At 37.0% G+C, this 21013-nt stretch overlaps 1 protein-coding gene across 3 annotated transcripts; it reads left to right on the forward strand.

The window, feature by feature from the left end:
• The first annotated feature begins 9715 nt into the window (after positions 1-9715).
• LOC143537708 (uncharacterized) lies at positions 9716-14159 on the forward strand. Of its 3 annotated transcripts, XM_077031415.1 has the most exons (11): positions 9716-9745; positions 9803-10046; positions 10326-10384; positions 10493-10613; positions 10705-10954; positions 11289-11393; positions 11507-11635; positions 11713-11762; positions 11853-11950; positions 12825-13109; positions 13350-14159. In XM_077031415.1, exons 3-11 carry the CDS (start codon positions 10337-10339, stop codon positions 13854-13856), a joined length of 1593 nt encoding a protein of 530 aa, XP_076887530.1. In that variant the 5' UTR covers positions 9716-9745; positions 9803-10046; positions 10326-10336; the 3' UTR covers positions 13857-14159. The 3 variants fall into 3 exon arrangements, with proteins under 3 accessions (XP_076887530.1, XP_076887529.1, XP_076887531.1); XM_077031414.1 differs by lacking the exon at positions 9716-9745 and having other exon boundaries at positions 9754-10046; XM_077031416.1 differs by lacking the exon at positions 9716-9745 and having other exon boundaries at positions 9754-10046; positions 10480-10954; positions 13350-13900.
• Positions 14160-21013: the final 6854 nt, after the last annotated feature.

Here is a 21013-nt window from a genome sequence, read left to right on the forward strand (position 1 = left end):
CGACAAGGATTTGGTTGTTTGAACTGATGCCTCTCATCGTGGGTTAGGTTGCGTGTTGATACAACGAGGGAAAGTAATAGCTTCTGCGTCCATACAGTTGAAATTTCACGAGAATACTTATCTGACAAATGATTTAGAACTAGCAGCCGTAGTGCATGCTCTCAAGATATGGAGACACTACCTTTATGGTACTAAGTGTACTATCTACACCGATCATAAGAGTTTGAAGTACTTCTTCGAGCAGAAGAAGTTGAACATGAGACAGAGAAGATGGTTAAAGTTGTTAAAGGACTACGACTGTGATATCAAATAATATCCTGGTAAGGCTAATGTGGTTGCTGACGCGCTAAGCCGTAAGAACGAAGAAGTCATTGCAACAGTAAAGTCTTATAAGTTGATCATTAACTCAGATGTCTTTGGAGAAATCATCAAGGTGCAGTCTGAGGTATTTGCAGATGAAGGGCTAATGAAGAAAGAGAGGATTTTCGGACAGTAAAACAAGCTGATAGATAACAATCATGGTGTAAATACTAAGTTTGACCGTATGTGGATTCCACGCCATGGAAATCTGAGAGGTCGAATCTTAGATGAAGCTCACAAGTCGAGATACTCGATTCATCCAGGATCCACCAAGATGTATCAAGACCATAAGAGAGATTACTGGTGGCCGGGTATGAAGAATGATGTAGTAGATTATATTAGTAAGTGCTAACTTGCTTGCAAGTCAAAGCTGAACAACAGAAACCTTATGGGAAGATGCAGCCACTAGAATTACCTGAATGGAAATGGGAACACATCACCATGGATTTCATAATTAAGCTACCCCGTACAGCTAAACATCATGATACCATTTGGGTGATAGTGGGCCGCTTGACTAAAAGTGCTCATTTTTTGCCTATACGAGAGGCCATCTCGTCAGAAACATTAGCAGATGTGTCCATTAAAGAAGTTGTGACTAAGCATGGAGTGTCATTGTTGATCATGTCTGATAGACATACTCGTTTTACTTCAAGATTCTGGAAGAAGTTCCATGAAGATATGGGGACAAGACTGAAAATCAGTAAGGCGTATCATCCTTAAACAGATGGGCAGTCTGAAAGGACTATCCAAACCCTTGAGGATATGCTAGGTGCTTGTGTTATAAACTTTGGAGGAAGTTGGGATGATCATCTGCATCTGACAGAGTTCTCCTATAACAAAAGCTACCATTCAAGTATTGGTATGCCGTCGTTTGAAATGCTATATGGAAGGCGTTGTAGAACTCCTATATGTTGGGGAGAGACTGGTCAGAAAGAAATTGAAATCTTAGAAGTGGTGCAAGAAACCTCGTCAAGATTCGATCAAATCAAGGAAATGATGAAAGCTGCTCAAGACCGACATAAGTCATATGCTGATATGCGACGACGACGGATCGAGTTTAACGTTGCTTACAATGTGATGCTCAAGGTCTCGCCCAGGAAGGGAATTATTCGCTTCAGGAAGAGAGGGAAGCTAAGTCCAAGTTACATTGGACCGTTTAAGATTATTGAGCGTGTGGGCGAGGTAGCTTACAAGCTAGACCTACCCGATGAACTAGAGGGAATTCACTCAAACTTTCATGTTTCTCACTTGAGAAAATGTCTAGCTGATGACACGTCTCACTTACCATTAGTAGACATCGAGGTCGATGAACGGTTAAACTATATCGAGCAGCCGGTAGAGATAGTTGACCATAAGGAGAAGCAGCTTCATCATAAAGTTATCCCTTTGGTAAAGGTGATATGGAAGCACCGTAAAGGATCAGATGCTACTTGGAAAGTTGAAGAAGAGATGCGCAAGTTTTATCCATATCTGTTTCAGTAATATTTAGGTTTCGGGGACGAAACCTCTTTAAGGAGGGAAGACTTGTAACATCTCGTTTTATCGTTTAGGATAATAAAATAAAATATGATTTATTATGAGTCGGGCTTGCGTTGGGCTAAGTAATATGGGTAATGGACTTGGGTTAATAAGGAAAGGGGAAAGAGCATGGGCTTAAGCCCATGACCAATGGTATAAGTACCATTATTATCCATTAATTCCCTCATTCTCATCCATTCCATACACCATTAAAAACACACACTGAAGCTCTCTCTCATATTTCTCTCTTTCTCTAACCGAAACTATGAAGAAGAACTGATCCCGGCCCGAGGTAATGATAGTATGATATTATATGGATCCAAACCCGCTAGATCTAGTCAAGAAACAACGAACCGACACCGTCAACCGTTAAAGTCACGAGATCCGGTTGGAATCGGGTGTAAACCAATCAAAATACGAGCTTAGGGGTCACCCTAGCTCAAATCTGGATCGAAAGGGACGAAAACGGTGTAATATACGTTTTTTCGGCCACCGCCCGGTTTTCCTGCGAGGCGGCGCCAGAAAGGCGGCGAACGAGGAAGGAATGTCAGAGAATGTTTCTGACATTCTCTGACCTAACCCTTGATGCGTGTAACGAATTTGCTAAGTAATTCGTTGTGTAATTCGTTACGGAAGAGAAAAGAATTAGCTAAGGAAATAATAACGAATGAACTGCCATTCGTTATGCCCCTCCGTTAAGCAAGAATAACGAATTAGTTTCATTCGTTAACGGAGAACTGACGAATGAACCCCCAGTTCGTTATAAAAGAGAGTTCGTTATGAAAGCCATTTCGTTATAAAAGCCATTTTGTTATAAAAGCCAGTTCAATATAAAAGCCAGTTCATTATAAAGGCCAGTTCGCTATAAAGGCCAGTTCGTTATAAAGGTCCATTCGTTAAGAAGTAACGAATGAGCCCCATTCATTAACGAACTGGATAACGAATTATACTTTGAAAGAATGACAGAAAGGTCTCTAGACATATAATAAAATGGATTAATTACAAAGAAACCCTCGAACTTTATGAATTAGCAAATAAAACAATAAATTAGAATTCTAATGAATTCTAATCGACCCAAACCAGGGGCTCTGCCCCTTGGACCCTGCATGGGGTTTCCGCCCCTAGAACCCCGCTACCTGGGGCGCTGCCCCCGGACCCATGTTCATTGAGGGTTATAATTAAACTAGAAACACAATATGGGTAGTGATAGTTAATTGATACGTGTAATTTTTATACAGTTAGTCGCCCACAGCTAAAGAAAGGAATAACCATTAACAGTGAATGTAACAGAACGCATGTGAGTTTCTAGCCCCTCTTCCTTGTTATGTTTTCGGGGCGGTGTGCATACTCAATGTGAACATTAGTACACTTACCTAAAATGGTAAGTGTATGCTATAATGTTTGATGTAGTGATATGTATGAATGTATGAAGGAATCTTGTCTGCACGTGAACGATCTTCGGATACTGCACGTATCGATAGGGTAAGTGATGTATTGTATGCCTAGTAAGAAATATGTATGTATGGAAGAATGTAATGAATTGAGTATGTACGAAAGTATGATTATATAAATAAAGGTATGTATGGTTATAGATCAGATGAAAGGTACGGCTTAAAAGGGAACAGACCCTAATAATATCTGCGAATGTAGAGAACAGACCCTAATAATATCTATAAATGTAGGGAACACTCCCTAATAATATCTGCAAATGTAAGGAATAGACCCTAATAATATCTGCAAATGTAAGGAGCACACCCTAATAATATATGCGAAAGCTATAGGGTGGAATGCTCTTTAAAACGTATATGTATGAACGAAAGTATGTATGTAAGTATGAAAGTAAGAATGCATGTAAGTATGTAAGTAAATATGAAGGTATGTACCTTCGGGTGCATATGTAAGTATGTGAATGCATTGTATGTCGTCTAATTAACTAGGACTCACTCAGCGTAGCTGACTTTTAGTATGTATGCAAGTTAATCAACTGAGACAGCTGGCTTGAGGGAGACACATGGCAGGATCCGAAGAGGCTGGCATCTGAAGATTTGTCTTGATGATTTGATATTATCATTTATGTTATGTTTTAAAAGACAAGTTGCAAATGTTTGTAATGAATGGTTGACTATTATATTATTCCACAAAATTTTTAATTAACTCTGATATTTAGAACTGTGTTTATGAGTAAATCCAACACCAAAGTAGGGCATCGGGACCGGGGCCTTACAATTTTCATGTTATCTCAAGACAATGGTTTCTAACACTTTCATTTAGCTAAGGTTTTGGCGTTTTCACGTTACTTACATTTGGGCTAAATCCCAGTTTGGGTGAGTCCCCAGTTTAACATCAGTTTATTTGGGCTTGTCCCTAGTTTATTTGGGCTTGTCCCCAATGTATTTGGGCTTCTCCCCAGTTTGTTGGGTTTAATCCCAGTTAATATCATAAGTTATTTGCATCAGGTATCCCAAGTTCAATTGTGAGGACCACAGAAGGATCAACAGTTATGGATTCAAGATCCTTAATTTATTTTCACAAGGATCACAGAAGGATCAATACTTATGGCAATTCAGGTCTAATCAGATCTTATGGAATGATTTATACTTTTCAATTTATATTTACTTGGCTAAACTCTTTATAAACACTTTTTTGTAAGGATTCAAGATCCTTAGTTTATTTCTTACAAGGATATTTTATCCTTAAAGCTTTTTACTCAAGAATATTTCTTAAAAATTTTAACAAAACTAAGACTATATTAGACTTACTTTGGGAAAAATAAACCATATGTAAATAGCAAAAAGTCTTAAGTTATTATTATTGATAATAAGTCACCTGGACTTACCCAAAATTCTTAACCCGGATTTCACCATTCAAAAGATGGACCATCCACCCGGGTTAAGCAGGTGCTACTAATTGTTTATCGAAGTGCTGGAAAATAAAAACAGGGGCATCAAAGGCTTCATCCCCACAAACAGAGGATCCCTCCACCATTGCTACCCCTGGAAATTGTCTTAAGGATCATAGATCCTTTATCCTAATTACTATTGTCTATTACAAACCATGATCAAATATCGTTAAACACAAACAATCAAATAAAAAGACGGGCCCGGGCCTTGTCTTCTCAGCAGCTCAGCAGCTTCCCCATCAAATGTTGTCTATTTCCCTTCATCTAGCTCATTCGCATCCTTCACTCCACTAGTTCCAACTCCACTCCATCAGCTACCTCAGCATCCTCTTCATCATCTCCACCACCAAAGCTTGCCTCCACTTCTCCACATCCCAGGTTGACTTGTCAAAAGCAGGATCACCAGCTTCCATACCCATCTTGATCCTTGCCTGTAGCACTGACCTGGCCACCCACATTTTTGCCTCCTCGGTAGCTTACTTCACTTCCTCTTGATGCTGGGATTCTGTTGTGGATAGAAGATCCTTCAAGAGTTTCTTCTCCTTGGTGAGCTTGTCTAGAGTTTTTTCCTTCGCTACTGTTGCGCTTCCCATTCCAGTAAGGCTCTCCCCCAGTTGGCCCACGATCTTTTCATGATAGTCTCTGGAAGAGTTCACAGCCTGTATCAAAAAATTATACAAAGTTGGGAGGATTCTGTATTCATAAACAAGGGATATCAGCATCAAGGATACATACAGCAATGATCATTTCAAAATGACTCTCTGGCTTCGAAGATCTTTTCCTCTTGGATGCTCCTGATTTGGCCAGGGTGGTCGCGGTTATTTGTTCGGAAGTGGTAGTTGCCTTTAGAGCTTCTTTCTTGATGACTTGAGGAGTTATGAGACTATCAATATCCTCCAAAGAGAACTTGCCGACATACTTGTTTCACTTTTGAGCACCTAAAAAGCACAAGAAACAGATAAGTTTTCTATTTATTCACTTTACTATACAACTGTAAAATCTTACTTGAAATATTTCTGGTGGAATCTGAAGATATTTCACAAAAAGCCTCTATGAATATGGCCTGGAAGGTGAGGACTTCAGGATAGGGATGAGCGTGGGACAGTACCCGTATCCGTACCCGTACTTGTACCCATTTGTACTCGTACCAAAAAACAATAAAAACACGTACCAATACTCGTACCAAATTTTTCAGTAAGGTACGAGTACGGGTACGGGTATTGGTACAGGTATTTTGGTACAATACCCTTTTTTTTACCACTTTACTTTTTTATTTCCAAATTTTCGACGATCTTTAAACCGGTACGGGTACAAGTAACAAACAACATGAATTAGTCTGGGCATCGGTACTTGCACAGGTACGTTACGGGTACCAAAGTAGTACATGTACCAAATTGGCCATCAATTTAATGATAAGATAGCATTGAAGAACCCTCACTCGGTCGCCGACTTTAACTGATTTGTTTGTTGGTTCGTGTCTTGGATGTTATATTAGTTAATTTTGAAGAAACGTGTGATACTTATTCAATAATAACATGGTTGGAGAATTTATTTTATATATGAAGTATGAAGAATCTCAATTAAACCCTAATATAATCCAAACAGGTACAAACTACCAAATGTACCCATACCATACCCGTACCTGTACCCAATTGTACCTATACCAAAATTCAACAAAAATGAGTACCAATACCCGTACCGAATATGTTAAATCGGTACTGATACGGGTACGTGTACAGGTACGATACGAGTTATCAACTACAAGAGGAAAAACAGAATAACAATGAATAAAAGAAGAATCGATTATCCTAAACAGCTTCTTCAAGGATCCAGGATCCTACCCTTTTTAACCCATTTCAACGGTAAATCAACCCCAGTAGGAATGGAGCTTCGATTAACAAAAAGAATTGATTCCTCCAATAGGGAACCATTATGAGTAACTTTGGAAATTGGAGTAGGCAGTCGGGGTTTAGATTTTAAAACAAATCGGTTTGATCCGTGAGTGGTTAAGCTGTAAAGGTGTGATAGCTCCTGGACACTAAATCGATCTTCTCTTCCTCTATAATCCTTTCAATGGTGCGCAAGACCCTTCTAATCATCGGCATGGCTTGAATGTAACACATTCCCGTTGCATCGAAGAAGCTTTGGGTAAAATATGGGAAACAATACGTTTAACCGATGAGGATGGACAAGCTGGGAAGCAGACCCAAGTCTTTGAGTAGGTGTCACATCGGTTTAAAGAGTCGAAAGGTCCGAAAATGATTTACGGTGGGAACAGTGGTCGGAGGTCGTCGATTTCGGGGTCCGTGAATTTACAGATCTCAGAGGATGGGTTAGTGAGAAGGTTTTGGGATTGCATTTCTGATAACTCTGGATAATCAGAAGAAGTGGAACCGGTAGACATATTTTTAGAGTAAATATTATTCAAAGAAAATGAAAAGAGAAGAAAAGAGAATACCTGTTTGGCTGCGGAGATGCGTGGTTATAAAAACTATAACAATCACATATATTGGTGGCCGAAAATAATAAGGATTAGAGATAATAATTGCATATGTCACAAGTCTAATCGTTTTATCTTTTACAGGGGATTCAAAATTCAAAATGGCAGCTGTTAACCATAAACACCCGCCATTTTGGGGGCAATTGTTAGGGCATATAATTTATGCCGAGGATACTCTATCCTTATGTAACTTCTGGATCATTTATCCTTAAGATATACTTCGGGTTACGTAGGATCAAGGATCCTCGGTATTATTTGTTTACTAATGATTGTGTTTGAGTGGTTTTGTATTCGATAGCTATAACAGTTGGACGACATGGTCTACCTGTTTAATCTCTACTGGACTCATAATGCACGTGGTCAAAGAGATGGAAACGGCTAGTGGGAGAGTGGTGTGATAATAGGAAATTTAGTTATTTTTTATTTTTGTTTATAACGAGATTATTGATCAGATAGGTCACACACGTTTTTCACTTCGCACAATTCAATATTATTCACAGTTCTCTCTAGCAACAGAAACATAGCGATCTTGTATTACTGATCATAATCTCCAACCTTGTATTCTTATTTTTTTTATTAATATAGTGGTGATAGACAATTGTCACCACCCGGGGTTTTGTGTCGGCGAACAAGATAAAGGGCTTTTCCTCGTAACAATCCTTGTGTTTGTGTTTGCAACTGTTTCGTAATCTTTATTATCAATCTAGCACTAAACCTCACATTACAAATTTGGTTATATTATCCATGATTGATTTTTGACCAAAACAGAATGTATGTATGTATGTATGTATGTATGTATGTATGTATGCATACATGCATGCATGCATGTATGCATGTATGTATGTACGTACGTACGTACGTACGTACGTATATATGTATGTATGTAAGAAAGGTAACATGCTAAGTATCAATTATGTATCTTCGGATATGTAAGTATGTTGGCGTATTGTATGTTACCTGATTAACTAGAACTCACTCGGCGTAGCTGACTTTTAGTACGCACGCAGGTGAATAGGCTAAGGCAACTCGCTTGTCATGAAGACACATAGCATGACTGAAGTGACTGACATCTATAGAAGAATGTTGTGATGTTTTAATATGACATTTATACTATATTTAAAGACTAAAGTTTGTTTATTATGGAAAAATTTGAATGGTTATATAATATGCGGTTGAAGTTTTATATTCTATGAAAAGTTTTAATTAACCATGATATTTAGAAATATGTTTATGAGTAAATTAAACGTCCAATTAGGGCATCGGAACCAGAGCCTTTGTTTATTTATTTAATGAAATATGATTTGTTTATCTTTAATTAGAGAAAATAGAAATGCAAAAAAAGAAAAAAAAAAATGTATGAGTAATGATTGCTGCAGAGTTATGACTACACATTTTTTACAAAAATATTGAAATGCTGATTGTGTACTACATGACTTGAAATGCCTGGATATAGGGTATTACAAGTACACATGGTCTAAAAATTTAAACTTTGTTAGAAAAGGAAAATTACAACAATGTTTAAGCGTTAGACAGTGCGCTATGGAGCCGCAAGTGGGTGGCGCGAGCCACGGCGCGAAAAGAGTCCTGTGAGCCAGCGTGAGCATGGTCGCAGTGGGTGAAGTTGATTGCTTAGTTTTTTTTTTCCTTTGTTTAATCCCTGCAAACTAAATGGGGAGAAGAATGAAGGTGAAAAATTAATCGGTGGAGAAGGATGAATGTGAAGAAAGAAAAGGGAAGTGTGGATAAAAAGATCCAGGTTTTTTTTTACCTAATTATCGTTTGCGTTTTTTATGTTTGAAAGATTATTAGATTTGAGAAAATTTTTATTTTCTATTTTATGTTTTTTTAAACATTACGCTTATTATAATTTGTATAAAACTAGTATATAATTTGGGTTTTTTTATATAATTTATATAAGTTTGGATGTTTTTCTTTGCTTATAAAACTAGTATGTAATTTTTATCTTTGTTATAAAAAACTGTCTATTAATATATATTCTTGTTTCAAATTTTGAAATAAATCAGAAAATTCATTGAACTAATCGTTCGCTTGAACTAAAACAGGCACGGCTTTTGCGAGTGTTCAGTCAACATTCAGTGAGTATTACATGCCGTGAGTATTACATGGCACATTATTTATGGATGAATTTGGAGCCCGACGACAAGAAGAGATTTTGTTTTAAATATGTCAAAAGTGATCAAGAAGAGATTTTGTTGGGAAGAAACAAACGTAAAGAGGGACCAATAACTGGGAACACGTGTAAGCATAATGATGAAAATGCTGATGTAGTTAGCCGACGTGTGTTTATTAGGAGAGTCCAATAAAAGTAGATTATAAATTTCAACCACTAGATTTATATCTATTTAAATGTTCCTAAATTGCAAAAATCAGATTATGTGATTATACGTAGGGTCATGTCCATCTTTTCAAAAGTTAGAAAATACAACAAATCTTCATTGATTTAACAGGTTAGAATTTTAAACCCCGCATGTTTTCTTTTATGTGATTTGGGATTATTAATTAAGGTGCGCCACATCGGATAACGATTAGCCTTTTGGATCAGTTTCTATGCGCCACTCACTTCCAAAATCGATGCCTTTCTTTCATACGGTTCGTATCAAATTGCTTTCTTAATATAATAATGATTCATTTAATATTTGTATATGATCGATATCGTTAATATAAATATAAGGTTGTGATGAATCTGTATAGGCTTCTGCAGATCAAGTCTCCCTTCATTTGATTTAGGATACATTTCTACATAATCTTGTAAGTCTTTTGTTCACTTTATAAAGATATTAAGAAGAAATATGTTACCAAATGCTCTTTAAAGATATTAAGCAGAAATATGTGTTCTTGTCGGTTCATTAATGGGTTCATATTAGATACGATTTCGGTTAATTATGTGTCTTGAATCACATACCAAAAGGGTTATCAGTATTCGATTTTAATTCACATATATGATAGTTTCGAGTGAGTGTATGAATCTGATTCGAATTTTCAGTTAATTGAGTTTTTGGTTAGTTATTTTAGATGCAAATTCTTCAGGATTGTTTATAATGGGAGGTTTGTATATCCATGGAGGGATTCGACATAGCCAATCAATAGTGAGTACAAACACATGTATATCTTAAGTTAACCTTACATTTATAGCTTTAGATAAAAACCATTGTTTCCCTTTTCTTTATCATTTCTCATATAGATGTATTGATCAGGATTACAATAATGGTTTGGGCATTATTAGCCCTTTTGCGCCACAAGCATTCTTAGATGACGTTTTTTCCCGTCTTCTGGCATTGACTTCTTACATAAGTGATCGGTTTGTCCATTTTTTTGGTGAGTAACTTAGACACTTCTTTGTATTCTGCTGATGGTAACTTTGTTTGCTCTTTAAGTAACAATTTCTTGTATGTTTTGGGTACCATAGAGGATCTTGTCTACAGAGATGCTAGTAGATTCTCAGAAGATTTTGTGGTTGTTTCTTCCTATCAAGACCCGGGATCTTTGAACAGGAAGTTTGTTTCTTGTTCTTCAACTTCCAAGAATCTTGGTATGAGTCTTGTTGATATACTTAAAAGAGAAACTTCAAGTGTTGGTGATCATCCGATTGTTTATTCAAGATGTGAAATGATAGAAAGGAAGTTTTTTTATGGGAGTGTCCACTTCGTCCTAAAAGGGTATTACATTATTCTTGCTGTGTTTTCCTTAGCTTTAACTACGAATGTGATATTATTCACATATTTAAAAGTTAATCAAAGCTGATCGTGAACCTAGAACCATGTTAGCGCCAGCTTATCTTAGGAATAGCTAGCCATCAAAGCCGATCGTGAGCCTTTTCTAAAATTTTTTGAGTTGCAACATCTTTAATTTGGTGAATTTTTTAAAGATGTGTATTCAGTATATGATCAGTATGATAAAAGTCATAGTTTATCACTCTTTCTGTTGTTATTTGGATTAGTTACTGTTGCTTCATACAAATTGATAATTTGCAGTTCTTTTGTACAATTGCAGGTTGGAACTCACAAGATTATTTGTAAAATCTGCTTTGGATCTAGTATTGGCTCCCTACCATATCTCTTCTCAGTGTGCTAAACACACACAAATTCACATGAAAAGGTATAGCAATTGGCCGGTGTTCTTGTTCCCACACGATTAGAAAGTTCCATTCATATTTCAAATTGAATATTACATATGGTATTATTATTCACTTACTTCTGGATTATTTTCAGCATCCTGTCTCGGGTACAGATTACCTTTCATGGTTCTTCCAACGATATTGGATGGATGCAGCGTGATCCTAGCATGGATCCAGTCAAAGACGGTTCTACCAGATTCTTAGAACTTCTAAATGCAATACGGTACCAGCAATTATATAAATATCCAATATATAATAAAGTTCTGGTTTATGAAATAATTTCTCCTTTTTGTTTCAAAGGAATGGAGAGCACAAGCTACCTGGATCATACGTTTATTTACTAATTCCGGGTAAGAAATTAGTTAAACCGGCCTTACTATGTATCTACTTGGTTTTTGTTTGTTATGTATGCTTAAACGCAGAATGTGTGTAAATATCAGGATTGTTTAGCAACCATGGTCCGTTATACTTTGTTAGCACCAAGAGGTTCTTTTCAAAGATGGGCTTAGCTTGCCATATAGCAAAAATCAACAGTGAGGTATCATTTCTGATGTGCAAAATTGTCAAAGATACAAATTTTTTGCTTATATTATGATGCTATTTATAATCACAACTAGATTTCTTGATTTCCTATCCAAAATATATTGACATATCATTTCTTGATTTTCTACCAAATTATCAAGCAAGATTACGCCCTTGTTTACAATTTCACCTAGATTTCTTGACTTTCAATCCAAAAAACAAACATTCTTTTAAATATGTAGATAGTTTATGCCTTTTGTTTTGGGAGAAATTCACACAAGAGTAACCGTACATATGTTTTGTAGGATTGATAGTAACATATACACAAAGGGTACATATATTTAATGTATTGATTGTCATAAAATTTTACAAATGAGGATTACGTCAATTTTCATAGGGTCAAAGGGTGGTCATCCGTTTAAGCGAATGGGTGGGATGTTTTGGTATATAACCACCCAAACTTAAGTCATGTAATAATAAAACAAATTAATACTAACTACATAAATTTAGGATAAAGCTCAATTAATTAATCTATCATGTTTATGCTATATTGATTTTCCCCAAGTTTATGTCTATGTTATGACATGCTGTCAATATTAACAAGATTTCTTGATTTTCAATCAATAAAAGTGAGCTATCACTTCTTCGTTTTCTTTGTAGAGATCGAGAAAGTTTGTGATCTAAGTTAGATAGTGATTTCATGAATAATAAAGTGTGGTAAAAGTTCTTGGTTGTCAACCAAAATATCGAGAATGTTTATGCTTTACGTTGTATTCGTCTTCCATCAAAATTTATTAAATTCCAATCCAAAAATAAAGGCTGTGTTTTTCGTGTATTACATGATTGATTTTATTACAAGAGTTCATGGTTTGATGGTTTTTGTGATCAAGGCATCAGTGGAGTACAATTCATTGGTATTGAAGCAATATATTGAAGAGTTGTATTGGGGATCTGGAAAACGTGTGATGTTGCTTGGTCACAGCAAGGGTGGGGTAGATGCCGCCGCTGCTTTATCACTTTATTGGTGTGACTTGAAAGATAAAGTTGCAGGATTGGGGATGGTTCAAAGTCCTTATGGTGGAACCCCAATTGCCTCTGATGTTATGCGTGAAGGCCAGCTTGCTGATAAGGAAACTAGAAGGATCATGAAATTCGTAGTATGCAAGATCATCAAGGTAAATGCCATTTTTACTTTCTAGTGTCAAATTAATCGTGTTTTACATGTGATTTATTGTGCGGTCATTGTTATGACTGAACAAGATTCGATAGCTTTATTAACGCATGAGAACGGTATAACTATTCTTACCCTTTTTATAACCTACCATGCATCTTCATTAAAAAAAGGCCTTTTTTCCAATTTTGGAGAGTACTAATTTTTGAGTATTATTGAATTAAGAATTATTATTTTTACATAGGGTGACATAAGGTCTCTTGAGGATCTAACATACGAGAAAAGAAAGCAGTTCCTGAGCCAACATAAGCTTCCAAAAGGAATCCCGCTCATCTCATTTCGTTCCGAAGCAAACGTGGGACCAGGGGTCATATCAATGATGTCCCACATAGCACACGTGGAGCTTCCTAAGCTTTCCTTCTTGGGACATGGGTCCCACGAGTCTGAGATAGAGGTGGGACCCATTGTGAAGCGTCAAGTGCCAGTGGTGGTTCCTGTGTCTGCTGCAATGGCTGTGTCAGCTCTCCACCTGCAACTCCGTTATGGTGAGAAAAGTGACGGGTTAGTGACATGTCGTGATGCGGAGGTCCCTGGCTCAGTTGTGGTTCGACCCGAACAAAAACTTGATCATGCATGGATGGTGTATTCTTCATGGAATAAGAATCAAATCGGTGCTGATGCTTCTGAGATGTGTGAAGCTTTGCTAACGATGTTAGTTGAAATTGGAAAGGAGAAGAACTTGGGTAATTAGATTTAGTGCTATGTTTATTGATTGATATAGTGATAATTAACGTTGTTGACATGAGATAACGTCGTGACATTTTGAGGAATCAAGTTTGTTTCCATCTGTTTATTTAACACCTTTTTATCTGTTTCTATCTATAGGAGTTGGCGTTGCGGCAGAGAGTGTGACATGGTTAAATGTCATTTAGTTAAAAAAGTTTAACAGTGAAGAAATGTAAAGCCTCAAATGTAAATTGCAATACTACTTTTAAATATGTGTCTTTTGACGGGAACATGGTCGGAAGTGGGTCAGTGTTGGCTTGGTTTGCCAAGAATACTATAATTAAATTTTTTTGTATTTTAAAGATAATTTAATTTAATAATAAAATGTACGTAAAGAAACGAGAACTCTGAAAACTCTGAATAGAATTTTTATGAAAATATAGATAAAATTATTATCATAATACCTCCATTTTATTAAAGCTAATTATCAATCTTATATATGAAAATTATTAATTATTAATTTATTTACAAATTAAAGTTTAGACATGGCAATAGGTCGGGTTTGAGATGGGTTTAGCTATTCCAAAAGCCTTTACTCAATTACCAAACCCTGTCCCAAACTCGTACCAAACCCATTGGGTAGTTGTCGGATACCCATCGGTAACAAGCATACCCGTAGGTTTCGGGTATGCTTAGGGATGTTCACGAGTCGAGCCAGGGTGGTTTCGAGCTCGGGCTCGAAATTAAACGAGACAACTCAGCTAAGGCTCTAGCTCGATTTTGAAGTTCAACGAGATTAAGATTGAGCCAACTAGCCGAGCCATGATCGAGCCGAGCCTAGGTCGATTTTGGCTCGGTTACAAAAATGAGCCAACTAAACCCACAGCTCGAAACTAAACAAAAGTCTCTTACACACCTATACCCACTAATTTCTTTCTAGGTGTGTAAGAGATGGTCAGGGAATGTAAAAGAGTTGTCATATCAGAAACCTTTATTTGTACTTGATAGTGGTGAATAAGGCTAATATCTTTTGATAGTGGTGAATAAGGGTGGACCAATGCTATTTACGTTTAATAGTGGCGAAAAAGCCTAATAGCATTTGATATTTGCAAATAAGGGTTACCACTTAAAACATATAACATATTCAACTATTGCCTTCACGGAGAAATAAAAAATACAAGTAAGTTGATTCACTTGTCTGCATGATTCACTTGCCTGCATCATTCCTTCTCTCAAATATGAATGAAATTCAAATAAAGAAGAAAAAGTCAATTTATTGACTTGTCTATGGTAAAACTTTTGTTTATTATGGAGAACCTTTATAAATGAAAATCACATGCATCCACAAAATCCAAAAATCAAATGAATCAAAAACCTTTATTTGTACTTGGATTTATAGGTGGTAGCCCTTATTCGCCAATATCAAGTGCTATTAGGCTTATTCGCCACTATTAAATGTAAATAGCATTGGTCCACCCTTATTCGCCACTATCAAAATATATTAGCCTTATTTGTCACTACCAGGTATAAATAAAGGTTTCTGATATGACAACTCTCTTACATTCTCTGACCATCTCTTACACACCTATACCCACTTTACTTATTCGCTAGTAGTAAAAACTAATACCCATTTGTGATTAAATATAGAAGTCAACCCTCCAAGTGATTAAGAAACTCAAATATACCCTATTTTTAAAAAACATTCCTATTATTGGTGATAGTGGATTTGAAGCGGCTATAGTAGTCCCGTGGTTTTTACTCTCGCCTTGAGAGGTTTTGCACACTAAAATTATTTTGTCCTATTTACTTTTAAATTACCCTATTTGTTTGCATCCTCATTGGTTCATTCGGGTCGGGAAAAGTTTAGCCAAACGAATATTAATTCCGTAATATTTGTTTAACGTTCGTGGCTAGGTGGTCATTTTTCCCAACAGAGTGGTATCAGAGCTTCGGCTCTTGTTCTTGGGTTAAGACTTGTTTGAACGATGGAAGCTAATACAGGTAGGATGGTGAATTTGAATGGTTATAATTATCATGTTTGGAAAGGAAAAATGGAAGACCTTCTTTTGTATGAAGGATTATTATTTGCCTGTTTTTAGTACCGATAAACCTGAAGATAAAATTGTTGATGAGTGGAATATTTTGCATAGAAAGGTTTGTGGGTATATTCGTAATGGGTTGATGATAATGTTTTGAACCATATTAGCGGGGAGAGTCATGCTCGTACTCTATGGACCAAGTTTGAAGAGTTGCATGCTCGGAAGACCGGGAACTATAAGTTGTTCTTGACTAAACAATTGATAAACTTCAAATACCATGATGGAACTCCTGTTACTGATCATTTGAATGTTTTTCAGGGTGTTATTAATCAACTTGCAAGTATGGGAATTAAGTTTGAAGACGAGATACAAGGTTTATGGTTTCTTGGTACTTTACCGGATTCTTGGGAGACTTTTAGGACATCATTGTCCAACTCCGCAGCTAACGGTATTATTACTATGGAATTGGCTAAAGGTAGTATTACAAATGAAGAGATGAGAAGAAAGTCACAAGGTTCCTCTTCACATTCAGATGCCTTGGTTACCGAAAGTAGGGGGAGAAGCCAAAGCAGAGGTACGAGTAATAAAACAAAACAACCCAGTAAGTCTAGAGGGAAGTTTAAAGATTTTGAGGGTCGTCATTGAGGTAGAAAAGGGCACACAATAAAATATTTCATACAACTGAAAAGGGAGAACAAGAAGACTAATTACAACAATAAAAAGAACTACAAGAAAGATGACGGTGATGAAGGTACTTATGAAACTAACACGGCCATCGAAGAGTTTCATATTTGTTGTGATTATGATAGGGTGAACATTGCACGCGATTATTCGAGTTGGTTGTTGACAGTGGTGCTACTTGTCATGTGACATCACAAAGGGATTTTTATTCGTCTTATACTCCTGGTGATTTTGGGAATGTCAAGATGTAATAATGGGCTATCAAAAATCGTTGGTGTTGGGGATGTTTGCTTGAAGTTTGATACTGGGATTGATTTTGTTTTACACAATGTAAAACATGTTTCGGATATTAGACTTAATTTTATCTCCGCAGGCACATTAGATGATGATGGTTTCCACAGTACCTTTGGTGGTGGAATTTGGAAACTCACTCGTGGTTCGTTGATCGTGGCAAGAGGTGAAAGTACTTCAAAGTTATACATGGCACATCCGTAGATTTTCAGAGACTCGGTTAATTCATTTACGATTTCTGATGTGACTGATATGTGGCATAAGAGACTTGCTCACATGAGTGAAAAAGGGATGTCAATTTTATTGAAGAAAGAGGCCTTGACCGGTGTGAAAGAAGTTCATTTGAAGAAGTGTTCTCATTGTATGAATGGTAAGCAAAAGAGAGTTTCTTTTCATAGTCATCCGCCTCATGGAAAAGAAAGTATACTTGACTTGGTGCATTCAGACGTATGTGGTCCTATGAAGACTATAACACCTGGGGCTGCTTATATTTTCACACTTACAGACTATCATTCGAGGAAGGTATGGGTTTGTACTTTAAAGTCTAAAGATCAAGTATTTGATGTCTTTAAGAAGTTTCATGCCTTAGTTGAGAGACAAACTGGGAAGAAGCTCAAGTGTATTCGTACAGATAACGGAAGTGAATATATTGGTCCTTTTAGTGCTTATTGTAGAGAGAAAGGTATTCGACACCAAAGACCACCTCCAAAGACACCATAGTTGAATGGTTTAGCAGAACGGATGAACAGAACTTTGGTTGAAAGGTTTAAGTATTTGCTCTCACATGCAGGGTTGCCTAATTTCTTTGGGGGAGAAGCTTTAAATACAGTGGTACATGTTATTAATCTTACTCCTTGTATTCCTTTGCATAATGATGTTCCAGACAAGGTTTGGAGTGGCAAAGATGTTTCATATCGTCATTTGCGGGTCTTTGGATGCAAAGCGTTTGTGCATATTCCCAAAAACGAAAGATCAAAGCTTGATGTGAAGTCCAAACAGTGTATATTCCTTGGTTATAGGCAAGATGAGTTTGGATACATGCTATATGATCTCGTTTCAAAGAAGCTTGTTAGAAGTCGTGATGTTGTGTTTGTGGAAGATCAGAGTTTGAAAGATATTGAGAAGACATAGGTAGTTCCTCAGTACACTGATGATCTTATTGATTTGGATCCTTTTCCGACTCAGCATATCGAGTCACATCACGAAGATGGTATTCAAAATGACGAACAACATGGTACCTATAATGTTGATATTCAAGAGCAGGTAGAGTTGGATGAGGATATTCATCCCGGGTTACCAGTAGATATGCCTGCATTTGTCCCACTCAGGCGGTCTACAAGAGATCGTCAACCTTCTACTCATTATTCGACTGGTGAGTACGTCTTACTCATTGATGGAACGTAAGAAAAAAAGAGCGTGGTTTGAATCCATGCAAAATGAGATGAATTCTTTGTATGAGAACAATACCTTTGAGTTGGTGAAGTTGCCTAAGGGAAAAAGAGCTTTAAAGAACAAGTGGTTCTACAAATTGAAGACTGAAGAACATACCGCACGGCCTAGGTACAAGGCAAGATTGTTGGTCAAAGGGTTCAGTCAAAGAGAGTGTATTGATTTTGACGAGATTTTTTCTCCAGTTGTGAAGATGAGTTCTATCAGGGTAACCCTTAGTTTAGCAGCTAGTCTTGATCTTGAGGTTGAGAAAATGGATGTCAAGATAGCATTCCTTCATGGTGATCTGGATAAAGAAATCTATATGGAGCAACCTGAAGGTTTTTACGTTAAACGTAAAGAAGATTATGTTTGTAAACTTCAGAAAAGTCTTTATGGGTTAAAACAAGCACCGAGATAGTGGTACAATAAGTTTGAGTCAGTGATGGGGAAACAAGGCTACCGAAAGACTGCGTTTGATCAATGTGTTTTCTTTAAGAGGTTTGGTGATGATATTTTATCATTTATTGCTTTATGTTGATGATATGTTGATTGTTGGCAAGAATGCGAAAAGAATTGTCCAGCTGAAGAAAGAATTAAGCAAGTCATTTTCTATGAAATACTTGGGGCCAGCTAAGAATATCCTTGGCATTCGGATTACTAGAGATAGAGCTTCAAAGAAGTTACACATCTCACAAGAGCAATGTAACATCACGGAAATTTCGGGCCAAAAATGGCAAAATCCAAAGTCAAGGGACCAATTCTGCCAAATTCCAAACTTGAGGGACAAAAATGTAAATTCTGTTTTCCTGACCCATCGCGATACGCGATGGATCAGAAGAGAGACCCATCGCGTAGCGCGATGGGTTGTCTGACACGTTGTGACACGTGTGCCACGTGGCACACGGTGGCACCGTCTGCCGCCACGTGGCACAACGCCTGCCACGTGTCGCCACGTGGCAGGTCTACTGGGTGACGCATCCGACCTACGTCGCGAAACGCGACGGGTGCCCAAGAGGTCGTCGCCTACCGCGACGGGCTTCCAAAAATCGCCTATAAATAGCAGCCATGGGGTTGTTCATTTGACACATCAAACCACAGCTCTCATCTCTCTCTCTAAAATACCCACTCTCTCTCTAAGATTCCTCGTAAAACGTACCACGACAAATATCGATTTCCGCACCCAAAATACCAACATACCTCGATAATTGTGCCACCTCCCGACGATGTTATAAGCAGGAAGATGTTATTGGTGGGACGTACCGACAAGTTACCTCGTAAAGCGTGCTGACGTGGAAGAATATTGGTGTGTCTCGTTTAGCGTGCTGAAGTGAAGAGTTGATCAAAGCGAGAACTGAAAAGTGATAAATGGCGTCGAAGTGTTGCTCGACTTTCTAGGGTATTTATAAGCCGACAAAGATAGGCATAATGCCCGAATAAAATAATAATAAAATATTATAAAGGCTTAATACCCTAAGTCGAAATTATACTCGACGTCTCAAGAAATATACATAGCAAAGAAAAGAAAAGAAAAGAGATATAAATATACTTATATATGTGTGTGTAAATATATATATAATTCTTTGTTATGAGTATTATTTAAGTAATAACGAGTATTCTTATATAATAAAGAAACGAATACGTTTCTTAAAGAAGAAGAAACGTAGGGTTTTTATAATAAACTAAAGGTTTATGAATATTAATTTTTAACTAAAGGTTTTAAAGTAAAAGAGTATTGAACTAAAAGTTCATCGAGATAAATAAGACTAAAAGGTCTTAAGCCGGATTGTATATCCGACTAACAAAAGTTATACTCGTACTATAGGTGCGAGATAGCAAGGGAAAGACTCGCGGACGGTGTGTGAAGCCGATCCTAATAAAAAGGTAAATACACCCCACTTTTACAAACTTGTTTTCAAACAATCAAACGTGTTATGTGTAAAATTTTACATGAGACTAAATGTCTCTAAAAACATTGTAAATAAGAGTATAAGCCTAGCCCTCAGGCTATAGTATACGTTTGTCTGGATCCTTACATATGTGGTCAAATGCGGTGGGTACATCGCACCACGCTTGGTCACGAACCCTGGCCACGATGGGCCGGACCTAAGTTACGTTCGAGTGAGACTGACCATGTGTATATTTATGGTACCTAAGTTATGTCGAAACGCTGCGGTGTTTTGCTGAGGTGACCTAGTGTAGAGACTCGAGTTTATAATAATGTTGTTTTAACTTGATTATTCCTAAGCCAAGATGGGCCGAGACTTAAACAGTCTCGAGGGGTGATTAAGTAAAGAAAATATTTTAGCGTCAGCATATTCACCAGCATTCGTTGCTGACGTATTTTCTAATATTTTGCAGGTAATCAAGAATAGAGCTTGAAGGACGAAGGGCTCAAGAATCCGATGTCTCAGATAATTTTGTTTAAATATTAAATATGATGTTTTTGTGAACTTTATAAACAAGTAAAACTAAAACGACTCATTTTGTCTCGTATTTTGTATTGTAAATATTTTAACTTAAATCCACATGTTTTTATAAGACTTCCGCTAATAACCCGCAAATCTGATTTAATTACAAATGTGGTACCAACTGTCGGTCACACTCCTAGGCCTAAGATGGGGGTGTGACAGGTTGGTATCAGAGCCATCGATCTTAGCGAATTGGGTATTATAAAACAATACTCAAGATTCGATCCAAGCATAGGAAAATATTTTATTTGATTATTTGAATAGGGATAAGA

The sequence above is a fragment of the Bidens hawaiensis genome, unplaced genomic scaffold, assembly GCF_021521415.1.
Source record: "Bidens hawaiensis isolate Kalapana, Puna unplaced genomic scaffold, B.hawaiensis_p1.1 tig00011307_1, whole genome shotgun sequence".
Lineage (NCBI taxonomy): Eukaryota > Viridiplantae > Streptophyta > Magnoliopsida > Asterales > Asteraceae > Bidens > Bidens hawaiensis.